This window comes from Ophidiomyces ophidiicola, assembly GCF_022830035.1.
Source record: "Ophidiomyces ophidiicola strain CBS 122913 chromosome Unknown scaffold_64, whole genome shotgun sequence".
In the NCBI taxonomy this organism is placed as follows: Eukaryota; Fungi; Ascomycota; class Eurotiomycetes; order Onygenales; family Onygenaceae; genus Ophidiomyces; species Ophidiomyces ophidiicola.
Window position 1 is genome coordinate 1 of NW_026054704.1, and position 24,770 is coordinate 24,770.

At 36.2% G+C, this 24,770-nt stretch overlaps 3 protein-coding genes across 3 annotated transcripts; 1 reads left to right on the forward strand and 2 right to left on the reverse strand.

Moving 5' to 3' along the window:
* Window positions 1–16,650: 16,650 nt before the first annotated feature.
* NUG1 (nuclear GTP-binding protein nug1) lies at window positions 16,651–18,313 on the forward strand (the record flags this gene model as incomplete). The annotated part of the gene is made up of 3 exons (XM_049255880.1): window positions 16,651–16,663; window positions 16,755–16,849; window positions 16,913–18,313. 3 exons carry the CDS (start codon window positions 16,651–16,653, stop codon window positions 18,311–18,313), a joined length of 1,509 nt encoding a protein of 502 aa, XP_049105142.1.
* Window positions 18,314–18,494: 181 nt separating this feature from the next.
* Window positions 18,495–19,950, reverse strand: sin4_1 (Mediator of RNA polymerase II transcription subunit 16; the record flags this gene model as incomplete). The annotated part of the gene is made up of 5 exons (XM_049255881.1): window positions 18,495–19,189; window positions 19,242–19,358; window positions 19,412–19,681; window positions 19,742–19,852; window positions 19,908–19,950. The coding sequence occupies 5 exons, from the start codon at window positions 19,948–19,950 to the stop codon at window positions 18,495–18,497; spliced, it is 1,236 nt and encodes a 411-aa protein (XP_049105143.1).
* A 1,183-nt stretch (window positions 19,951–21,133) lies between these two features.
* Window positions 21,134–21,709, reverse strand: sin4_2 (Mediator of RNA polymerase II transcription subunit 16; the record flags this gene model as incomplete). The annotated part of the gene is made up of 2 exons (XM_049255882.1): window positions 21,134–21,527; window positions 21,579–21,709. The coding sequence occupies 2 exons, from the start codon at window positions 21,707–21,709 to the stop codon at window positions 21,134–21,136; spliced, it is 525 nt and encodes a 174-aa protein (XP_049105144.1).
* Between the last annotated feature and the right edge of the window lie 3,061 nt (window positions 21,710–24,770).

Consider the following 24,770-nt stretch of genomic DNA (forward strand, 5'->3'; position numbering starts at 1 on the left):
ATCATGTCTCTGATCATTGTTTTTGTAACTTAGTTAAATCCTGCAAGACAGCTTGCAGGTAGTCTTCATAGTCTCAGACTGCACAAGACTATAATGAATAATAATAATAATAATAATAATAATAATAGAACACATCTTTGAAAATGGAAGTGATATAAATCACTACTCTCAATTCAATTCAAAACCAAAGTGGAAAGCTTGTTCACTTTCATTTCCCAAACAGATTTGGTCAACAATTATTCAGTTGAAATTGAATCATGGTTACTTTGGTTCTTACTTAATAAGACTACCAAATCATGATAGGGAAACATGCAGACACTGTGGCTGCAAAGAAACACCAAAACATTTGCTCATGAATCATTTAAGTCTGAAAGATGACAGACAACAGTGTTTGAAAGAGTTTAAAATTCCACAACTGTCACTTGAGTTTCTATTTAACACTGAATTGGGTTTGAAATGAATGGGAAAGTTTCTCAAACAAACTGGGATAGTCACCAGAAGATGGCTTCTGAATGAAACAGACTGAGTATCTTTAAAGATCTCACTTACAATCTCATTATTTGTTTTCAAATTTCTGTGGAGGAAAGACATAAATCACTGCCCTGACACTCTTGTATGTTTTTCATTTGTTAATTTGTCTATGATCATGTCTCTGATCATTGTTTTTGTAACTTAGTTAAATCCTGCAAGACAGCTTGCAGGTAGTCTTCATAGTCTCAGACTGCACAAGACTATAATGAATAATAATAATAATAATAATAATTGATGAAAATTTGTTTGGATTTGAATTTGCTCAAGAATCTTGCCAGATGGATTGAATCTTTCATGAGAACCAGAAAGATTCAATTGATTTTTGATGAAGAAAAACAGTCAACACCAGTTTCAATTAATATTGGTGTGCCCCAAGACTCATCTCTCTCACCAGTTCTTTTCTCAATTTACACAAGATATCTTTTTGAAAATTTGGAAGAACTGAAAGATGTGAGAATTTCAAGTTACATTGATGACACTGATTTGATTGTTTCTTCTGTATCAGTTGAGAAGAACTGTGAGTTGTTGAATAAAGCAATCAGTGTGATGTATGAAAGACAGACTTCTCATGTTGTTCAATTTAATATGGACAAAACTAAACTGATTCACTTCACCAAAGACTATTCTGAACCAGATTCAGTTTCATTGAATGATCTGACTTTCAAACCAAAAGATCTAGTTAGATGGTTGGGAATCTGGTTTGACAATCACCTCACTTTCAAAAGACATGTGGAAATCAAAATTGCATCAGCTGAAAGAGTCTTGAATCAGATAATAAGACTTTCAAACACAGAAAAAGATCTTACTTTTCAAGCAATGAGACAACTGTACATGACTTGCATCACTTCTGTTGCTGACTTTGAAGTTCCAGTTTGGTGGAATGGTCAAAAGAATCTACTTCACAAGTTTGAAAGACTTCAGAATTCAGCTTTAAGAAAGATTCTAGGAGCTTTCAGAACTTCTTCAATCTATGCTATGGAAATTGAAGCTGCTATTTCTCCACCCAAAGTGAGATTCAATAAACTGTGCAGAAACTATGCTTTCAGATTGTTGAAATTGCCAGAAAAACATGCAATCAGAACAAGAGTTTCTTCAAGTTTTTCTTCACATTCAAATGAAATTGAGTTAGATTGGAGAAAGTTTCTGAACTGAAATCTGTAAGACTCCATGCTGCAGCCTTCTTACATTTGTCCCATCATCTAAAAAGGATTTGTAAAACCTTCTTGATGCTTAGATGATCATGCTCCATGACATCCAGGGTCTGTAAATCTCATGACTGATCACATGATCCCACTAGCAAAGCTGAACACACAAAACCTGCCACAGACACTTCTTTACAAAGATTAGTGGCAACATATCTAGAGACTCTAGACACTGTTGTAGCAATACCAGTTACCTCTCTCTCTCTCTCTCATGCTTAGATTTCTTCATAATCACCTCTCACCCAACCTAATCTCATTTATGAAGACTGCAAATCATTGCCATGTTACCTGCAACCACCTGATCCTCACAGTTTGCCACTCAAATAAGCAGGTGGCCTGACAATGGTTTCCACAAGGCAGAACAACTGAGACCAAACTGAATTCTTAACTCTTTTCTCAGTACCAGAGTTAGCTGAGACACCAAGTGCAACAATAAATCTGGATGAAAGCATAACCCAGACTGAGAAACCATCTCCAGAGAACACAGAATCTCTTGAGAACTTAAGAGAGTGGATACATCTCATGAAAAGAATTCAAAAACTACAGCAGGGCTTATGAATTCTGAATAGAAAGCATGAATGAACAGAATCACTTAATGTTCTGACCTCTAATTCAAATCCTCCAAAGAAGAGTTCAGTCATCAAGCCTCCACAACACAAAATCAACTATCAAACCAAGAACTATGCAGCCTACTGACAGTTTACCTCCCAAATAGAATCCATCTGAGATGCTAGTGGTCTGAATGACAATGAAACCCTGAAGTATGCAGTCACAGAGTTGGACTATAATGAGAAAGATCTTTGAGAATCACACTCAGTCCAGAACTCTATTCTGAACATCTGAACTGAACTCAAACAATTCCTACTTTTACAACTAGGTGATTCTGAAAACCAAATCTGATTAGTCTGGAGAAACCTTTTTCACCTTTGTAAAAGAGATGATGAATCAGACTTTGACTGATTGCAACAATTCCAACAACATTTGCAACAAGTGAGTGAAGAGACACAGAGTGTGAATAAGTTCATCAAACATCTTTTCCTATGGCAATATGACAAATCTATGCACAACAAGCTGGATGAACAGAAGAATCTCCCAGAGAAACTGAATGAGATTCAGACAGTTGCAATGCAATTATAATCTAGTGTCAAGAGTTTCACTCCCAACACAAAGTCACAATTCATCTCAGAGACAAATATCAACCATGGTGGAACACCATTCTATTCAAATTGAGCCCATGGACCATGAGGTCAGGACTATAGAAACAAGATCTGAACCTCATTACAACAGAGAGAAAACCAACACCAGGGAATCTCCAATTCTCAGTTTACAAACTCAAAGTGAGGTGAAAAATCAGATAAGAATGCTTGCTACAATTGTGGTGAGACTGATCACTATGCAGATAAGTGCATCAAGCCAAAGAAGAAATAGAGGTTTGGAAAGCAGTCTGTAGATAGAATGAATATCAAGCAATTAAAGTTGTCTGAGCTACAAGCTGTTCCCCCAATCACATTGACCACCAGAATTCATAACTCTGGGGTAGAAAAAGAAGTTAAGTGGACTGCTGCAGCAGACTCACTATATTTCTTTCTGATCATAAGTCTGAAGCTTGCAGTAAGACTGGGTCTGAAGATTTGTAAGATGAATGTTGAGATGGAGACTGCAGAAAAGAATCATTTAAAGTTAGTATCTGAAGAAATTACAAACATTTCCTTTGAGGCACAAGATACTATGGATAATTGGCAGATGTTTAATGAGCAGGCATTGATTGCTGATATATCTGAGAACATGATGTTAGATCTCTTCTGACTATACTGTCATGATTCTGTTGTTTCATTTGGAAATCTGTCACTTAAGTTTCATAAACAGAGTGGATTAGACTCTATAACAAAAATCAAGCCAGTTTCTCTAAATGAACTTGTTGATGGTGGTAAACTCTTCTATGTAATGAGGGTTTGTAAAAGTGAACAAGTCACCACCATGAATGTGGATCTGCAGATATCAGACAGTTATAAAGATTTGATTGATGCATTTAGTGATGCAAAAGATGCTTTCTTACCCCCTCACCAGAAGGATGACCTAGACATTGAGTTGTTGTCAGGGGCAGTGTCAAAGTTTGGCCCCATTTATTGACTTTCAGAAACAGAGACAGAGGCTTTACAAGAGTATGTCAACTCTGCCTTGTTAAGTGAATTCATCAGATCTTTCAGATCATCAGCTGGGTCACCCATTCTGTTTGCAAAGAAGAAGAATGAGAGGTTATGAATGTGTGTGGATTATTGAGACTTAAATTCAAAGACAGTAAAGAACTGATATGCACTCCCACTGATTGAAGACATTCTGAATTGAATTGGGAAAGCTAAGATCTATACCCAGCTGGATGTGAAGAATGTGTATCATCATTTATGAATAAAAAAGGGAGATGAATGGAAAACAGCTTTTCAGACTCCACTGAGAATGTTTGAATATCAGATGGTTCCATTTGAACTTATGAATGCACCAGCAGCATTTCAGTCATACATCAACAAAACACTGAGAGAGTACTTAGATGTCTTTGTGATGATGTATCTGAATGATGTTGTGATGTACTCTGAGAATGAGAAAGAACACACTGAACATGTTCATAAAGTGCTCAAGACACTGAAAGAGACTGGACTCTATTGCAAGAGATTTAAGTACTGATTCAGTGTTACAGAGATAGACTTTCTGAAATATGTGGTATCATCAGAAGATGTCTCAATGGAAAAAGCTCAGATGGACATGATCATTTCTTGATCAGAGTCCAAGAGTTGCCAGAATATTTAAGTTTTTCTGAAATTTGCTAACTTCTACTGACAGTTCATTCCCAAGTTCTCCAAGCTCACACTTGGTTTGACTAGCATGTTAAAGGGCAGGAAGTCAGGGAAGAAGCAATTCAGAAAGAAAAGAAGAAGAAGTGAAGAAGTGAGCAGTTCACTCAGCTTTCTCACAGAAGAGACTCATAAATTCTTCTATGACTTAAAGAAGACATTTATGAAGCAAGTGGTGGTATATCACTTTGATTCAAAGAAGAAAACCAAGCTGAAAATAGATGCATCTGAATTTGCTGTGTGTGGAATTCTCTCTCAGCTACAGAAGAATGACATGTGGAGATCAGTGGGATTCTATTCAAGAAAGATGATTCCAGCTGAGTACAACTATGACATTCATGATCAAGAATTGCTGACCATAGTTGAGTCATTCCATCAGTGAAGATGCTGACTGAAGAAGTCAATTCAACTCATTTCTGTTCTGACTGATCATGACAGTCTCAGACATTTTGAAACCATGCAAGAGTTGTCAAGACAACAAGTGTGGTGGGCTCAGAAGTTGTCAGCTTTCTGATTTAAGATTGATTATGTGAAAGAATCAAAGAATCCAGCAGATGGTTCTTCACAAAGATCAGACTATGCTGAAGCATTGAAATATGAGAATACTCAAAAGTGTGAAGCAGCTGAACAGCTCTGTTCCATGCTAATCTGTTCTGATCAGTGAGCTGAGAAGAAAGACTCAGAACATGTCTTGCCTAACAGAAATGTGCACTCTGTGGACAGAAAGACATGTTATGAATCAGAGCAGACTTACACAAAGCTGCTTCTGAGTGATACTCACAGTATTCAAAGATTTAAGAATGAGTTATGAGATGTCAAGCAGCTCATTCTCAGTAATGCTCTGAATGGAACAGACTCACAAGAGACTGCATCTCTGAATCTAATGACAATGTTATCTGAGATGCTTGCTGATGATGATCATGCAATAGAGATTAGAAAGAATCTTCAGTTAGACTCAATCAAGTTTGCAGACTGGACAGAGAAGAAAGACTGTCTCTTTATGAAAGAGTGTCTCTATATACCCACAAGTGAAGCTCTGTGAATTGAATTGATTAAAAGACATCATGATTTATCTCTGATGAGTTACTTCATGAGTGAAAGAACTTATGAACTGCTAGCATGCAAATTCTATTGACCAAGAATGAAGAAGCTTATGAAAGAATGTGTTGATGTCTGTGATGTTTGCTTGAGATTCAGATGAATTTAGATGAAAACACAAGAAGAGATGTCTTCTTTGCCAATTTCCAAAAAGTATTGAAAACACATCACAATGAATGTGATTACAGACCTTCTGTCAAGTCAGAATTTTGAGAGAGTAGAATTCAACTGTATTCTGATCATTGTGAATCAGTTTACAAAGATGTCTCACTTTGTTCCAGTCAGGAAAGAGCTGACATCTGAACAACTTGCTGAATTGATTATGCATGAGCTAGTCAGATTGCATGAACTTCCCTCAAGCATAGTCTCTGACCATGAGTCAATATTCATAAGTGAGTTCTGGAGAGATCTGTTATATCTTCTCAAAGTTGATAGAAGAATGAGCACAGCATTTCATTCTTAAACAGATAGTCAGACTGAAAGACTGAATAGTACTCTCAAACAGTACTTATGAAGCTTCATCAATTATGAACAAGATAACTGAGTTGGAAAATTGTCTCATGCAGAGTTTGCTTACAACAACTCTAGACAATTCTCAACAGAGAAGAGTCTCTTTGAGCTTTTGACAGCAAGTCATCCACAGATGGATTTTCTGGAAGCAAAAATACCAGCATCAGTCACAACTGAGCCCCATAAACTGACAGACCAGTTGGAAGAGCTGCATAAGATGGCTCAGAAGAGTCTTATGAAGGCACAAGTCTATCAAAAAAGCTACTATGACAAGAAACATACTGCAGTATCATTTTATAAAGATGACCAGATGTGGTTAGACCTTTGTAACATTAGGACAGCACATCCTAGCAAGAAGTTGAATGTTCTCTGGCATGGGCCATGTCAAATTGTGGAAAAATTGGAGTCCCAAACCTATCAATTGGAACTATCATCAGAGTTGAAAGTACACAATGTGTTTCATGTGTCTCTTCTAACCAAACACAAGGAACAGAAGGGAGTGGATAGTCAATCACACCATTCAATTCATGAGACATTCTCTGTGAAGCAAGAGTATCAGATACAGGAGATTGTTGACTTCTATAAGAATGACCAAGCAATTGAATATCTTGTGCAGTGGCAGAGATATGAGGAAAGAACTTGGAAGTCTTCAAAGAATGTGAGGCATCTAGATAAGAAGCTGTTTGAGTTTCATAGAAAACATTCAGACAAGCCCAGTCTACACCATATTCTGAGAATGTGCACTTAGAGAGGTCTTGTTAGATTTGTAAAGACATTTATGAATCAATTTAGAAGAAAACTCAGTCTGTAAAAGCATTTACAACTGTCAAGAAGTAGTTCATGAAGCAGAAGTAGTGAATTTACTCTAAGATAAAAGAGGAAACTAGACTATTAGTGGCCAAAGCTCACAGTAACAAAAGAAAGAAAACAAGGGGGCAACCCTAAGAATTGAAAGAATAAGTTTTGTGTGTCTGATAGGCACAGTTATTACACCTGTCCCTACCAAGGGAACTTGTAACACACTGCCTCAATGGGGGATTTGAGTTACTCCAGCATGCTGTACATGGCTGCTGGAGATAATTGTCTGTCATAATGACCAGAACTTCTTCCTGGAGCTGGACTCTATTTCTCAACTGAACAGGGTCTGTGGAACCAGTAAGAGTTGCAGACTGAAGGGGGGGGAAAGCAAGAAGTTGTCTCTTATGACTGAATGAATTCTGGTCTGAAATTAAGAGCAGAAGATGGCTCATAGTAATCAGTGTCCTGACTGGCAAGTTAACAGTCAGAACAGAGACTGGGGGAGCAGGAGCAGAAGCAGAAGCAGACACAGCAGACAGAGAAGAAGTTGATGAGACTGACTTCTAGAGAAAGAAAAAGCATTAGCTGGAACTCTCAATATCACTTCATAAATGGATTTATGAAGCAGAAACTGTCTTATAAGTCATGTTATGAAGCAACTCAACATATCTTGAGTGCATTGAAGACAAAATCAATGCTTGAGGATGGGTGCAGCATAGAAAAGAGCACAGACTGAGAACATGAATGCAGTAGAAATAAATCAGACTGAGAAAAATGAGATGGTAAATTATCAACAAGAGTTTCAGATTTGAAAGATGAATGACCACCCTCTCTCAAGATCTGATCAACCAAGGCAATGAAGCTAGTAGTTGAAAAAGAATCATTACTAGACACAGTAGACATCATTGAGTGTTCCCATCAAGCTTGAATATTAGCACTCTGAATATGCCATCAGCCATGCACACAGAAAAGAGGATTATGGAGTGAGGAAACACTTTGTAAAGAATATTTCAGACTTCATAAAAGCAATTATGAAGCATTAAAAGAAGAAGAAATGGAAGAATATCACTTACATCATCATAATTGAAATCAGACTGACTGGGCTGTGATGTCTGAAAAGAGATCTCAAAGTCTTCAGAGACATAACTCTCTGTTGCATAAATGAAAACTGATGGCAACAATGCCCCTCCACTTTGATTTTCTTGAGAAATGGCAGTAGTTGAGAACTCTGCTTCAGATGGAGAAGAAGATTCTGAAGACATCTCTTACATTGTTTCTGAAGAGAGTCTTGAATGATGACTGGTTGAGATTTTACTCTCAAACTTATTGAGCCATTGTTGCTCATGTTTTGACATCTTAATTTTGAACAGAAGAAAAACACAGCAAAATTATCTCTCTGCATAATGTATTAGCACTGAGAAAAGCTGTTTACAAAGTCTCTCAAGATTCATAATCATCAAGAAGAGAATGCTTGTCTGAAACTCTTATCAAAATAAAGAAGAATGTTGTTGAAAGAGAAAAAGAAAGAGAGAGAGAGAGAAGATCAAGAAAGAGATATTTATATACAAGAGATTGCTGAGTATCACTAGATGGATCATGGAAAATGACAGTCACTACAGCAACTACATTAATATCACAGAGAAGCTGTCACTCTTGCTGTGATCTTACTGTCACATCTACATCTAGAAACTGAGATTGAATTAAGACTCCACACTGCAGTCTTCTTACATTCATCACATCAAAAAGAGGTTTTGTACAAAATTGTTACAATCACAGTGGAGCTGTCACTCTCACTGTGATCTTGATCACATCAACATCTTGAGAATCAAGACTTATGAAGAGAGAGGAATCTGTAAGACTCTGCACTGTGGTCTTCTTACATTTGTCCCATCATCTAAAAGAGATTTGTAAAATCTTCTTGATGCTTAGATGATCATGCTTCATGGCATCTGGGGTCTGTAAACTTCATGACTGATCACATGATTTCACTAGCAAAGCTGAACACACAAAACCTGTCACAGACACTTCTTTATGAAGATCAGTGGCAACATATCTAGAGACTCTAGACACTATTGTAGCAATATCAGTTATCTCTCTCTCTCTCTCTCATGCTTAGATCCCTTCATAATCACCTCTCACCCAACCTAACCTCATTTACAAAGGCTGCAAACCATTGCCATGTTATCTGCAACCACCTGATCCTCACAGAATCAAAATGAGTTGACTCTGGATCATGTTGAACAAACACCTGAAAAAAAAAAAGAGAAAAAGAACAAAAAGAATTAAAAATTATTCAAGTCACTTATTTAAACTATGTTCTATGATCTCAGATCAGATTTCTTCTCTGAAGATTGAAACAGTAAATCCAGAATGAAATAAACCTTGAAGTTCAAGTCTGAATGAAATCATTGACATTCAAATTGATTCAGCAGAGAAGATACTTGCAAAGAAAAATCATCAACAACTTCTTCTCAATTTGAAAGACTCTTTAATCATGTATTCAGATGGTTCACAGTCAGAAAATCTGACTACTGGTGCAGGTCTTTATATTTCAGAAATAAATCAAAGATATTCTTGAAGATTGGGCAAACATATGAAAGTGTTTGATGCTGAACTCTTTGCAATTGAAAAAGCTTTCTCCAATGCTTTGACTCTTTCAAATTCAAGAATCTTTTCAGAACTATGGGTGTTTTCTGACAGTCAAGCTGCCATTCAGAGACTCAATGCACAGAATATGAAAGCTGGACTGTTCTACATTGAATCAATTAGAAAAATTGCTAAACAACTTGAGTCTAAAGACATTAAGTGTCATCTTCACTGAGTTTCAGCTCACATGGGCATCTTTGGCAATGAAGAAGCTGATATTGCTGCAAAGAAAGCAACTGAATTGAGACAAGATTGTGCTGAAAAGTATGTTTTCTTTGCTTACATCAAGAGACAAATTAAAGAAATGACAATGCTTGAATGGCTGGAACACATCTTTGAAAATGGAAGTGATGTAAATCACTACTCTCAATTCAATTCAAAACCAAAGTGAAAAGCTTGTTCACTTTCATTCCCCAAACAGATTTGGTCAACAATCATTCAGTTGAAATTGGGTCATGATTACTTTGATTCTTACTTAATAAGACTACCAAATCATGATAGGGAAACCTGCAGACATTGTGGCTGCAAAGAAACATCAAAACATTTGCTCATGGATTGTTTAAGTCTGAAAGATGACAGACAACAGTGTTTGAAAGAGTTTAAAATTCCACAACTGTCACTTGAGTTTCTATTTAACACTGAATTGAGTTTGAAATGAATGGAAAAGTTTCTTAAACAAACTGAAATAGTCACCAGAAGATGCCTTCTGAATGAAACAGACTGAGTATCTTTAAAGATCTCACTTACAATCTCATTACTTGTTTTCAAATTTCTGTGGAGGAAAGACATAAATCACTGTCCTGACACTCTTGTATGTTTTTCATTTGTTAATTTGTCTATGATCATGTCTCTGATCATTGTTTTTGTAACTTAGTTAAATCCTGCAAGACAGCTTGCAGGTAGTCTTCATAGTCTCAGACTGCACAAGACTATAATGAATAATAATAATAATAAACTCTTGTATGTTTTTCATTTGTTAATTTGTCTATGTTCATGTCTCTGATCATTGTTTTTGTAACTTAGTTAAATTCTGCAAGACAGCTTGCAGGTAGTCTTCATAGTCTCAGACTGCACAAGACTATAATGAATAATAATAATAATAATAACTGAATTTACATCCAGCACTTGATTTCTCTGAAACTGTATTCACAGTCACAGAAGGCAGAGAAGACACAGAAGAGATGAAATTTGAAGAAGAAACTGAAGATTCTGAACTTCTAGACAGACTTTCCAACTTTTTGAGTCTCTTTTCCAAAAGATTCAGCTTGTCATTGTCATTTTCAAACTGAAAACAGAAGATATCTTTTTTCTTTTGAAAGAAGACAATCTTTTAAAGACTGAGAATGCAAGAGTTTAATTCTTTTTGAACAAAAACATGATTTTCTTTCTGACATTCTTGTGCAAGAACTTTGAGAACTGATTTAAGTTCTTGTTCAGAATTCAGAGAGAGGAAAGTGGAGATAGAGAACATTTTGATTTGTTTCAGTTGAGAACTTATCTAGAGAGATTCTTTCCTCCCAGAATAGAAATCTCTCAAAAACTAATCCCAGTTTTTCAAGAGAACAGGGAAACTAAGACTAAGTTTTGGCAGAAATCAGTCAAGAAAAAGCCAAAGTTTTCAAAATTCTCTGAACAAAAATAGCAGTAATAGATGACACATTCCTGAACTATTAGAGCAGTTTATTTTAAGATTAATCTGAAACTGGAGAAAATGGTGCAAGATAACAAAAGAAAACTTATGAAGCTAGATGAGTAGATGTACTTGAATAAGAGAACCCACTAACAATTTTTCAAGAGAATTGTCAAACTGAAAGTCTTTTTGATAGAGAAGACTTAAGTAAACCACTTGTAATCTCAGTTCAATATATCAACTAGTCTCACACTTCAAGAGTGTAACTTTAGTCTCTATATCTTATGTTGATCACAGAAAAGAATGACTTATGTGCTGTTTCTGTCTATCTAAGAAGTCAAGTCTAGGAAAAAATCTCTCCTTGTCTTTTTGAAGAGTGACAAGCAACTTTATCAGAATCTTAGAATCAATATCTAAGATTCAAGATAACTCAGTTCTTTTTCAATCTCAGATTACAATTCTAATTCTTCTTTGCAAGACACTAATGTATCTCAAGGCAAAGTCAAATTTCAACTGCAGAAGAACTGAAAGAAACTGTTATGATATGTAAGTAAAAAGTCTTCTTCTTTGCTAGAAAATCAACAAGTCTAGTATGATTATTCTAACTATAAAAGAGCAATTTTAACCATCACTAGCTGATGAATGCAGAGATCAGTGACTGGAAGAGTCTATGTCTTTGAGACAAATAAGAAAGAGAGAAGAGTTTTTTTTTTTAAGTTGTGATTGAATTTATCTTTGCTGACCTCAACTGGCAAATGGTTTTGACTTTTTGGAAGTGAAAATTGGGGCTGGAGAAAATTGATAGTATATTAGAGAGGTAGAGACTTGATCAGAAAATCAGAAATATCAAGTCAATTTTGAAGAGATCTTGTTTTAACTGAGTTGTGATTGAATTTATCTTTGCTGACCCCAACTGGCAAATGGTTTTGACTTTTCGGAAGTGAAAATTGGGGCCAGAGAAAATTGATAGAATATCCAGAAGGTAGAGAATTGATCAGAGAATCAGAGATATCAATTCAATTTTGAAGAGATTTTGTTTTGACTGAGTTGTGATTGAATTTATCTTTGCTGACCCCAACTGACAAATGGTTTTGAGTTTTTGGAAGTGAAAATCCGGGCTGGAGAAAATCAATGAGATATCAGAGAGATAGAGAATTGATCAGAAAATCAGAAATATCAAACCAATTTTGAAGAGATTCTGTTTTAACTGAGTTGTGGTTGAATTTATCTTTGCTGACCCCAACTGACAAATGGTTTTGACTTTTTGGAAGTGAAAATCAGGGCCGGAGAAAATTGATAGAATATCAGAGAGATAGAGAATTGATCAGAAAATCAGAGATATTAAACTGAATTTAAAAGAATCTTGTTTTGACTGAGTTGTGCTTAAATTTCTATGTTCTGCCAGAATTTTGGCTGTGTTCTGCAGTTGTACCACTTTGATGAGATATAATAGAGTTTGATGGAATAATTATGTAAGTTCAGAGATCAATTCAGCTTTGATGTTGCTGATTAAGACTTAGTAAGTCAGAAACATGAAAATCTTTCACTGTGAAAGACTGATGAAGAGTCACCAAAACTGAGTGAATTCTTAATCAGTTTGAGAATGCAAGTATTCTTCTCTTGAGTATAGATTCTTTGAAACAGCTGCAATCAATTTTCAGCATTTCAGGTCTGTAGTTGAGATGATTGTGTTGTGGTGACCAGACAAAGTGTCTGAGTAGCCAAAACTGACAATTCAGTCTTTGGTGTGAGATTTTCCACCCATCACAGTGAATTGTCAGGTGAAAATGGAGAGAATAACTAAGTGGAACAAGAGCTTTCCAATGAATATATTTTCATTAAATTTGACTTAGAATTGATGGTGTTTCATATCAAGTGCTGAGGATCATGGTTGTTTTCTCTTGAACATATTCATTTAGTATAATGTAATTCCTCACTGAACATCTGATCTCACCCAATGACTGCTTCTTACAAAATTACCACTACACCTTCAAAATATGATTTTTCAACAACCATGTAGTAAAATTAATTAAGCTATTAGTTACAGCAAGTTGAAAAGAAATAAAACATAGAAATTAGTATGGTTAATCCAAAAATCAACAGAGTGGCCTAATAGCTCAATCTTTGCACATGACTGACATTTCTGACTCTTTGAGCTCTGAAGTGATTGCAAAATCTTGCTTTGGTGTTTGAGAGCTCAATTGTAAGCTTATTAGAGCCATAGAGAGCTTTTCTAGAGTCTTTTTGAATGTTACAGACTCTGCAGAGTGTGTAGGCAAAGTAGAAGTCTTTGACATCAGATTTTTTTGACAGATCTTCTGCACAGTCTTCTCTTTCTGAGTCTTTTTGCAATGTAGAGCTCATTCTTTCTTTGCTGTCTGTTTCAGAGCTTTGCATGTCTCTCTAGCATTCTTTTCAGTCTGTCTGCAAGCTGCAGCTGCAGCTTTATCCATCTCTTTTTTAAGTCTTTTTGCTAGTCATTCTTCTTCACAAATTGCATGCTGCTCAGTGTGCTCAGCAGTCTGATTCTCTCTTAATGCAGTTAGTTGAAGCTTCTTCTGTTTCTTCTGTATTCTTTTATTCTTCTTCTTCTGCTCTTTTTCTATGATTTTGGCTCTCATTTCTGCAACCTTTGAAGAAGAAAAGAATTGAGCTTTACCAGCTTGTTCAGAATCAAAAAGACTTAATGCTTTGCCATGCTGACAACACTTCTTTTCAACTTTTAGAGCTGCAGCTAGGCCATCTCTTTCAGTCTTTATAATCACTTTTTCCAGTGCTATTTTCTCTAGAGCACAATAGGCTTGCCTATGCCTAGAGATGGCATTGGCTCTCTCCAAATAGTCTAGTAGTCTGTCTACTCCCCAGCATGTAGTAGATGTAGTAGACTCTAGAGCAGCTTTCTGGGTGTCTGGGGTCTTAGGTCATATAGATTTGAGCACTCTATTAGGGTCTAACAGCCAGATGCCAGCACCTGCAAATGTGGATAATATATTTTCTGGTGTAAAAGCTGCTGCGTACACAGATTTGAACAAGATGTAGAAATTCAATTTTGTCATTTTAACAAAGCCCATGCCTTGCTGGAGAAAGTTGTTTAGTTCCTTTAAATAATAGTGCTGTATTGGTCCAAAAAGTCCAATATCTAGAGACTGTAAACAGTGTGTAGAGCTGGATGGAAGAACAAGCAGTAGAATCTTATTCTTGTCAGCAAAATCAATGAACTGCATATTAATATGAGAGACATGTCCATTCAGTATAAGCAGACATCTATTCCACTTGCTGCCTGCAGGGCCAGCTTTGGCTCTAGTCTCTTTATTGAATAATTCCAGTCAGCAGATTCTGTATTCATCATTGATCCATTCATTTTCTGATGCAGCAAAGTAAGTTTGATTCTTTTCACAGTCAAAATCAGTGAGTTAAGTATCTTGCATGTCCCTAGAATTCTTCTTGTAAATGAGAGCCAGTGTAGTGGAGAATTCATCAGCACAGATGCATGCAAGTAGAGAGATGAACTTCTGACTGCCATTCTGTACAGCACTCAATATTTCACCACACTTATAAGCTTGTAAAGAGACTACTCTTTTAAATGTATTTGCTAGTTCTATAATAAAGCCTTTTTCATCAAAATTGTAAATATTCATGGATTCAAGATTATATTTCTTGATTTTTTCTCAAAGCTATAGAAATTTGTATAGTTAGTCTTAATCCAGTGAAAATCAACATCAAATCAATAAAATTAAGAAATATTACTAGATCAAAAAACAAAGAATAGTACATAGAATTGTCAGCAGCTTTTCTCTTTTGATTAATATTTCATAGAAAAACACTGATGAGCTGATTTTCATGATGTTCAATAAAGTGAGAGACTCAGTTGGATTCTACATCACTTTATAGAATCTCATTTGCTAGATTTTGTAAAAGCTGAGATGTAGCAGAAAATCTGTGGTTCATAAGAGTGTCAATATGCCCTAGAAGAGCTTCTTCCTGTGCATCTGTAAGATTTCTTGAATATAGAGAGATGGCTTTGCGCCTAGAGACTTGTATGTCTTTAAAGCAATGTGCCAACATAGTTACATTGATTTTGTACTTTTTGGCAGTTTTGGCATAATTAGAAGCCTTCTGTGAGTGCAGATCTTCAATCATCAATTTAATAGCAGCTTCATTGATCATTTTATTGAATTTTGAAAGTAGAGATCTACAGTAGAAAAATCAGTTGCTTTGTGGGTTAGATTGTTCAGTGATGAATTACATTAAGTAGATGTCTACTTCACTTACTATCTGCAAAATCAGCTTTGACTCTACTCTCTTTATTGAATAATTTGAGTCAGTAAATCTTATATTTATCATTAATTTATTTATTTTCTGATGCAGCAAAGTAAGTTTGATTCTTTTTACAGTTAAAATTAGTTAGTTAAGTATCTTGCATGTTTCCAGAATCTTTCTTGTAAATGAGAGCTGATGAGTAAAGAATCTGTCAGCATAAATATATGTAAGTAGAGAAATGAACTTCTGATCATTATTCTGTACAGCACTCAATATTTCATCACACTTCTAAGCTTGTAAAGAGACTACTCTTTTAAATGTATTTGCTAGTTCTATAATAAAGTCTTTTTCATTAAAATTGTAAATATTTACAGATTCAAGATTATATTTCTCAATTCTTTCTTGAAGCTATAGAAATTTTTACAGTTAGTCTTAACTCAGAAAAAATCAACATCAAATCAATAAAATCAAGAAATATTACCAGATCAAAAAACAAAGAATAGTACATAGAATTGTCAGCAGTTTTTTTCTTTTAATTAATATTTCATAGAAAAATACTGATAAGTCAATTTTTATGATGTTCAATAAAGTGAGAGATTCAGTTGAATTCTATATCACTTTATAAAATCTCATTTACTAGATTTCATAAAAGCTGAGATGTAGCAGAAAATTCATGATTTATAAGAGTGTTAATATGCTCTAGAAGAGCTTCTTTCTGTGCATCTGTAAGATTTCTTGAATATAGAGAGACAGCTTCATGTGACATGTCTAGAGACTTATATGTCTTTAAAGTGATGTGCCAACATAGTTATGTTGATTTTGTACTTTTTGGCAGTTTTGATGTAATTAGAAGTCTTCTGTGAGTGCAGATCTTCAATCATCAATTTAATAGCAGCTTTATTGGTCATTTTATTGAATTTTGAAAGTAGAGGTCTACAGTAGAAAAATTGGTTGCTTTGTGGGTTAGGTCGTTCAGTGATGAATTACGTTAACTAACAGCTCGGAAAATTGGTATTCCGATGGTAGTGAGCAAACCCAGGATTCCGGTATGGACTTTATAGGGCTTTAAAACACCATATTATCTTCATGAATCACATTGCAACAAAGAGCTTTTTTTTAAAAAAAAACAATGGTTAAACTTGGTATGTATTATGTGAGAAAATTGTCTTAAGTTTTATATATCTAAACCAAATCCCCATATTCTATACTCACATGTCTTTTTGGCTTGAATAGGAAAGAACTCGAAGAGGACTCCCGTTCGTTTACGCCACAAGATTGAGAAGGCCAGCACCGCCAAACAGAGGAAGCAAAGGAAACTAGCCAAGAAGGTTTGTGATGCTTCACATAGATTCTATATTCTACTCTTCCATGCTAATGCTTCGGTTTGGTAGAATCCGCAATGGCGCTCAAGGTTGAAGAGGGACCCAGGAATTCCTAGCCTGTTCCCGTACAAGGATAGGATTCTGAACGATATTGAAGAAAGGAAAAGAATATTAGTTCAGGAAAACTCGCAAACACATAAACCACAGTACAAATGCGAAACCAGTACTCAAGATTTCACTACAATTACCGACGATCAGAACGTTAGCCAGGACGTAGTTATAGATGATGAGATGGAAGACGCCGAAACGTATGAAAATCCTATGGCCGCTCTATTGACCTCGGCAAGAGCAAGGGCTGCCGAATACTCGGCACAAATTGATGATCAATATTCCGACTTCGAGGAGATGAATGAAAATGAAGATCTGTCACTAGTCGGCTCGGTAGCCTCTGGACCGAAAGATACCTCCAGGCGTGCATTTAATAAGATTTTTAAACGTGTAATTGAAACTGCCGATGTTATTTTATACGTTTTAGATGCACGGGACCCGGAAGGTACAAGATCAACAACCGTGGAACGGGAAATAATGTCGGCTAATGGTGGGGATAAGCGCTTAATTTTAATCATGAACAAGATTGACCTGGTACCTCACGCTGTATTGAAAGGGTGGCTATCATATCTTCGAAGGTATTTTCCATGTCTTCCCTTGAAGGCGTCGACTGGAACTGTTAAGCCACCTGGATTTGATGACAAAGAGTTTTCTATGCAAGCCACTTCCGAAACGCTCCTGAAAGCTTTGAAATCATACGCTCATAACAAACAATTCAAACGTTCCATTTCAGTTGGGGTTATTGGCTATCCCAATGTGGGCAAATCATCCGTTATCAACGCGTTGGCATCAAGACTGGGTAGAGGGACATCCTCTCCATGCCCAGTTGGTGCCGCAGCTGGCATCACGACCAGTTTACGAGAACTGAAACTCGACAATAAAATAAAGATAATTGATTCTCCCGGTATTGTTTTTCCAAATACCCGCGATGCAAAGGATGTCAACCAAGAAGCACGGCTAGTCCTTCTTAATGCAATACCGTTGAAGCAAATGTCAGATCCTATTACTGCCGTCTCCCTATTACTCGACAGGTTAAAGTTGTCTCAGGCACTCCTTTCTAGCATGCTCGAATTTTATGGAATTCCCCCGCTTCAACATCCAGCAAACGAGAATGTCCATGAATTTCTTATCCAAGTTGCCAGGAAAAAGGGAAGACTCGGTAAAGGTGGTGTCCCTAACGTAAAAAGTGCAGCTATGGCTGTCGTTACAGACTGGAGGGACGGTCGCATTCAGGGTTGGGTTGAAGCACCTACCCAGGCACTCGTTTACCGAGGGGCAGCTGCTCCCCTGCTTGGATCCGACAGGACAATAATTGTTTCAGAGTGGTCTAAAGAATTTGATCTAGCAGAGTTATATTGCTAGGAAGGCGACAGATGTTTTTGCTGCGAAGGATAGACTACAAGGCACTTTATGTTACCCTAGCCAATTTACCAGAGAGTTGCTCAACAAGAGTATTCATTACAAATTTTTAGTATTTACTGGCTGGCTATTTTCATTATTGCTCCAGCAATTGCGGGCAGAATAAGACTATTTAGCTGCTTAGTTAGACACTATGAGCGTCATTTATCTTTTGGGTATTTTCTAGGGCAAACATTCCACCACAGATGCATGTCCTCAGCACAATTGTTTTTGCAAGCAAGCAAAACAAGGCCAATGATTTTGGCGGCATCACCTCCTCCGTAAAAGCACAGCATCTTACACATTGTCGTTTTGGTATCAAGAGTATTTCTCGAGGGTCCTGTAACTGTACTATGACCTTTGTAAGAATATCAATTTCATTATATTGCCGGAACGACATTGTCATTCTATCAATGTCAATCTCCAACCAACTATAATCCCATGTACTCAAACGCAGTAGATCTAGATCTGGTCGAATCTGAGATAAAGTGCTGATCAAGATAGTTTTAACTGCGGGCTGTAGTACAGCTGGAACCTGACCAGTAATAAGCAAGTCTCGTTCAGGGGTCGCCCGATCAGCGGCACCAAATCCAGCACTTTGATAGGTATATTTTATGACGTTATCAATGCTGAGTAATAGTTTTTCGTAGACATCAACTCTTAATGGTGACTCTTCGATAAGAGTCATAATTGCCGAATATATCTCAAATGATTCGTTATTGATGTTTGGGGCATTCCGAAAGCTACTTAGAATTCCCCGCAGTCCCCGACAAATGTACTTTAGGAACGACCGAGGTATGCTGGAGACAACAAGGAGAACCGACAATGATTCAACGTCACCTGAAGAGATGTCAGTAACTAGACAGAAACGCAGAAGACGTATACCACTTACCCGACCATCCACTTTCATGTAAACTGTAAGATGATGTTGTTTCAAATAAGTCATCAACTAGGTACTTAGCTAAGTCAAGTGCCCATTTCACATTTCCAAGGATCATTCGCAAGATGTCTAGTGTCCGAAGTCAACCACCATAGATATAAATCACACAGTAATGATATTACCAGGTTCATAACACTCAGGATCACTTCCACTCTTATTGAAGTGTAAAAAGTATGCCAATAGAATAGAGATCTGCCTCAGCTGAAGAGTAAACCATGGTACAGAAGCATGGATAGGACGGGTTTGATAGGAACCTTCGAAGCCCAGGGCAGCCTGCATACTAAAACATTTCTGGATGTATGGGTTGTTCATCAGTTTATCCTGTTCAATAGTGAAGTCAACGTTTAGAGGTAAAGCCCTATACACCTCACTGAGGAATAGTTTCTGGGCGTCTTATAAGAAAAAATTCAGCGTAAAAATACCATAACGAATAGGTGTTGTAAATACCATACCTTTGGAGAAATGGTGTCTTATAATCATCAAAATATCGTCGCTGCTGCTATCCGTGCCACATGCCCTCGCAAACGTCAATGCAAGAGCAGCAAGGGCAGCGCTGAATTGGTCTAGATGATATTGCGGATAAGTATAGTTTTTCTACTTGGTGTAGAGGCACATTACCTTCATCCGACAATTCGATTTCCATCCCAAGAGAGTGTTCCATGACACACAGTTGCAACTCGTGGTTTTCATCCAAAATGGCGGCCAGGCAGCCACTAGGCGAAAAAGAAGCAGAAATTGCTTTCAGACAAATGTAAGCCAGAGCTCGGTAAAGACAATAAATGGCCAACATACTTGAACTACCGTTGAAAAAATGAAAGCCCACCTGTGGTAAACTTGAGACGATCGTATATTGGCTAATACCCACCAAAAAGTTCGTTGTTTTTGCATCAAGAAATGATATACTGCCATCATCAAACGTCAAGGCAATATAGTTGCCGGCTTCGAAGTAATCAAGGGAAATGACTAATTTCTCAAAATGAACAACTCGTTGCCTCAAAAGATATTGCATTTGCTAAATGAACCCCCTCAGTAACTGATTATTGACAATCCAACTGAACATACACTCACATTATGTCTAGATTCCGCAAGGGTGTTATCAAAACAAGAATGCAGAGATTGGCTTTCGGGTTCAAGTGAATGGATAGTAAAAATACTCAAAGGGCCACTACTTGGCTGGCGGACTCCAAAAGAATGTAAGGACTTCGAGAAGACGGCGAGAATATACGTCTCTGTATGTGCTTCACCTGAGTCGTCTAGGGGAGATGAGATGATTTCAAGGTGAGTAAGGCTAAATATAGAGTTGATGGCAGAATACCCAAACTCAACCTGCTGGGCATCATTATTCACTTCCGTAGTAACGAGTTTGAAAGCCTCGGTCTTGATATGAATTGCTTGAATATATGGTACCTGGAAGGCAGTAGATCCCAGCGACCTTTGTTCCGTCAGATCAGCAGGCACAGAATCCCACTTTATCTGTATTTTATAAAGCGAAAGGTTTCCTTGTGCCGAGTATGTTACAATTATTAACGTGCCCCCTAAAATCGCAAGGTAAGCCGAACTATTACCCCGTGCATTAATGAAAGGAACATCCAACCTAGAGACGGCATCAAGGCCGCATGTGTCAAGATATCCTCGGATGATGTGACGCTTTGCAATTCAACATTTCTTTCGTCCCACTTGGAATCCTGGTTCTGGTAGATCAGTCTAGCGTGCCCTGACCGAGTTACACAGACCAAAGCGGGTTTATTTAACGGATGGTATGGGCCTGAAGGCTTGCGAGCCAATCTTGAATAAACCCACTGATTATCCCTCTTGGTTGCCTTTTGAAATGCATGGGTCTAGGTTCACTCATCAGAATGAGCCAATCCCATGTTTATATCTCGAAGACTCACAGGGCGATTCCCAGAAAGCCATATTAAGCCAATTGGTTGGTGACCATCATCTTCGACGTCAGCCATCGTTGAACGAGATACAGCAAAAACGTTTAGCGCGATTGACATCGATAATATCAAGATATGCCCGCAAGAATCAACGATCGCAAGGTCGGTTCCAGTTTCATGCCAACAAAGGTGTAAAAACACGCGGCCGCTTCGGGCTTCAGCTATTTGGCAGCCAGCCTTTTGATCAGTCAAAGACCATGACCCATCGTTTGGTTTGCAAGAAACGTTTCGCAAATACACTCTTTGCCCATCATTCGATATGTACGCAATTGCACCAAGTCTTGACCAGGTTATCTTCCTATCCATGGATTAATTTCGAGTAAAAAATTCTTGAAACTGGATAACATACTTGTTACACCCTGAATGCCGAAGCTCATCGAGTCTTTTGGACAATATGAAAGTTGAAGGTGAGGTCGGAAGTGTCAACTCCAAGGAGGTAGGGTCTCCAAAAAGTTCGTCCACGTCTATGCCGTCATCCATGGTTTTCCAAGCATACGTATGAAATAAAACGCGACCAAGGGTTCAAAACCATACTCCAGCTCATAGCCACCAACGATTTAGGAGGTAGTACTCCGTACAGAGTAGAAGATGTATTTTGAGTGCTCTGTGATGGAGGAAGTTACAGTATTCCGTGCTCCGTACAGAGTACCGCTTACGGTTCTGTTGAGCAACCAGGCAGTCATGTGACTTATCAAGTGACCCATACCGGAATCCATAGCGGAATCCCGGATTTCTGCACTACCATCAGGTTACCGATTTTCTGAGCTGTTATGTAACCATTACCATTATGTTGTAGTGTCAATGTTGGTGTCAGTAATTACTATGTATTTCTGACTCAATATAGTGAGCATGCACTACATTAAGTACATCAATATGTTGAGCTAGGCTGACCATTGGGGTCCCTTTGGGATCCCAATGGGACAAGACTGAATGTTAATCCCAATTGAGTTGATCCCAATCCCTTCCCAAAATTTGAAAATTGGTCCCAATCCCATCCCAAAATATGGAAACAAGTTCCATTTTCTTCTCAGTTTCAAATTTTCTATGTTATGTCCCATCTCTGAATTTCTCTATCCCTAAAACAACTTTAATTTTTTTTCAAACTTTATTTTGAAAGTGTATTTTTACACCAAAATATGACAAAATAGAAAAATTGGCACATCAAGTCAAAATGCATATATACATTTGTATATGATTTTGGTACTAAAAATAGTATAAAATAAGATTTTATTTTAAGTTTAGGGAAATTGGAAATCTCTATCTCTAATTAAATAATCTCAATTTCTTTAAATTAAGTCCCATTTCCATTTCAGTACTTGAAACTCAAGTTCCAGTTCCATCTCAGTTTGAACTATCAATTTCCAGTCCCATCTCAATTTTCCATTAGTGCATTAGGAACAGAATCTCAGTTGGAAAATTTCTGTCTCTGCAGTCAGTCTATGTTGAGCTTCTTACTATTAAGTTGCAATGGTGTTTTAAAGAATATTCATTTAAGATAAGATAACTAAACTAACACAATAAACTCATTCATTTAAATAGTAAAATATGATTATTTAGTGATCATTGGAGTTGTCATCTTTATTATTATCTAAAAAGATGTTGAAATTTGAGATGAAGAGAGAAAGTAAGCAACAGAGTAATAATAAAGAAAGCATATTGTGAGAATATAACATTCTTAAATATAATTAAATTTATATACTATATATTGTCTTATATAATATGTGTATAACATGTATAACTTCTATAACATTTACAGAGTCATATACATAAATCTTGATGAAATATAAAGTTTGATCTATAACTCTTTTGAAATTAGTTCAGATCTTATTCTATAAAAGTTTATTTCAAACTTTATATTTCTAATAGAGTTACAGCAATAAGATTACCATCATAGTATTGCTTGTATAAATTATTAATCAAGAAAAGAATAATAAATTGGGATGGCAAATTACATCATAATATGATATTACATCATATAAGATGTCATCATATGTGACATCATCAATAACATTATAAAATTCAATGTTGCATAGTTTATTTTCAAGATTAATAAACTATTGCACATTATATTCAACTTTAACAAGTTCTATAATCAGTTATATCAACTTTCTATGAATCTACATCATAGATATTCTGGTTTAAGTATTAGTCACTAAAACCAGAATTTATAAAATGTCTCATATAATAATTCAGTTTTCTAAAAAGTATAACTACTTTTTACAAAACTATTATAGTATTGCACAATATACTGCATCATACTGCATCATACATTACATCACACATGATGTAACAATTATAAATCAACACAAATATGCCATAATGTACATAACTTAAACTAGACTGATCATTGAAATCTCTTTGAGATTTCAAAGAAACAAGACTGAATGTTAATCTCAATTAAGTTGATTCAAATTTCTTTTCAAAATTTAAAAATTAGTTTCATGTAAGACTCTGTGCTGTGATCTTCTTACATTCATTCCATCATTTAAAAGAGATTTGTAAAATCTTCTTGATGCTTAGATGATCATGCTTCATGACATCTGAAGTTTGTAAACTTCATGACTGATTACATAATCTCACTAGCAAAGCTGAACACACAAAATCTGCCACAGATGCTTCTTTATGAAGATCAGTGACAACATATCTAGAGACTCTAGATACTGTTGTAGCAATATAAGTTATCTCTCTCTCTCTCATGCTTGAATCTTATCATAACCATCTCTCATCAGATCTAATCTCATTTACAAAGACTGTAAGCCATTGTCACATTATCTGCAACCACCCAATTCTCACATTTCAATTCCATCTCAAAATACAAATAAAAGTTCCATTCTCTTCTCAGTTTTAAATTTTCTATGTTATGTCCCATCTCTAGATTTCTCTATTTCTAAAACAACTTTAATTTTTTTTCAAACTTTATTTTGAAAGTGTATTTTTACATCAAAATATGACAAAATAGAAAAATTGGCACATCAAGTTAAAATGCATATATACATTTGTAAATGATTTTAATACTAAAAATAGTATAAAATAAGATTTTATTTTAAGTTTAGAAAAATTGAGAATCTCTATCTCTAATTAAATAATCTCAATCTCTTTAAATTAAGTTCCATTTCCATTTCAGTACTTGAAACTCAAGTTTCAGTTTCATTTCAGTTTGAACTATGAAATTTCAGTCTCATCTCAATTTCCCATTAGTGCATTAGAAATGGAATCTCAGTTGGAAAATCTCTGTTTCTGTGATTAGTCTATTTATGATCAGAATTACTGATCATAATTGAGTCATTCTGTCAATAAACATGCTAGCTGAAAGAGTCAATTCAACTCATTTCTGTTCTGACTGATCATGACAGTCTAAGACATTTTGAAATCATGCAAGAATTGTCAAGATAATAAGTGTGATGAATTCAGAAGTTGTCAGCTTTCTGATTTAAGATTAATTATGTGAAAGACTTAAAAAATTCAGCAAATAATTCTTTATGAAGATCAAACTATACTGAAGTATTGAGAAATGAGAATACTTAAGAGTATGAAGTAGCTG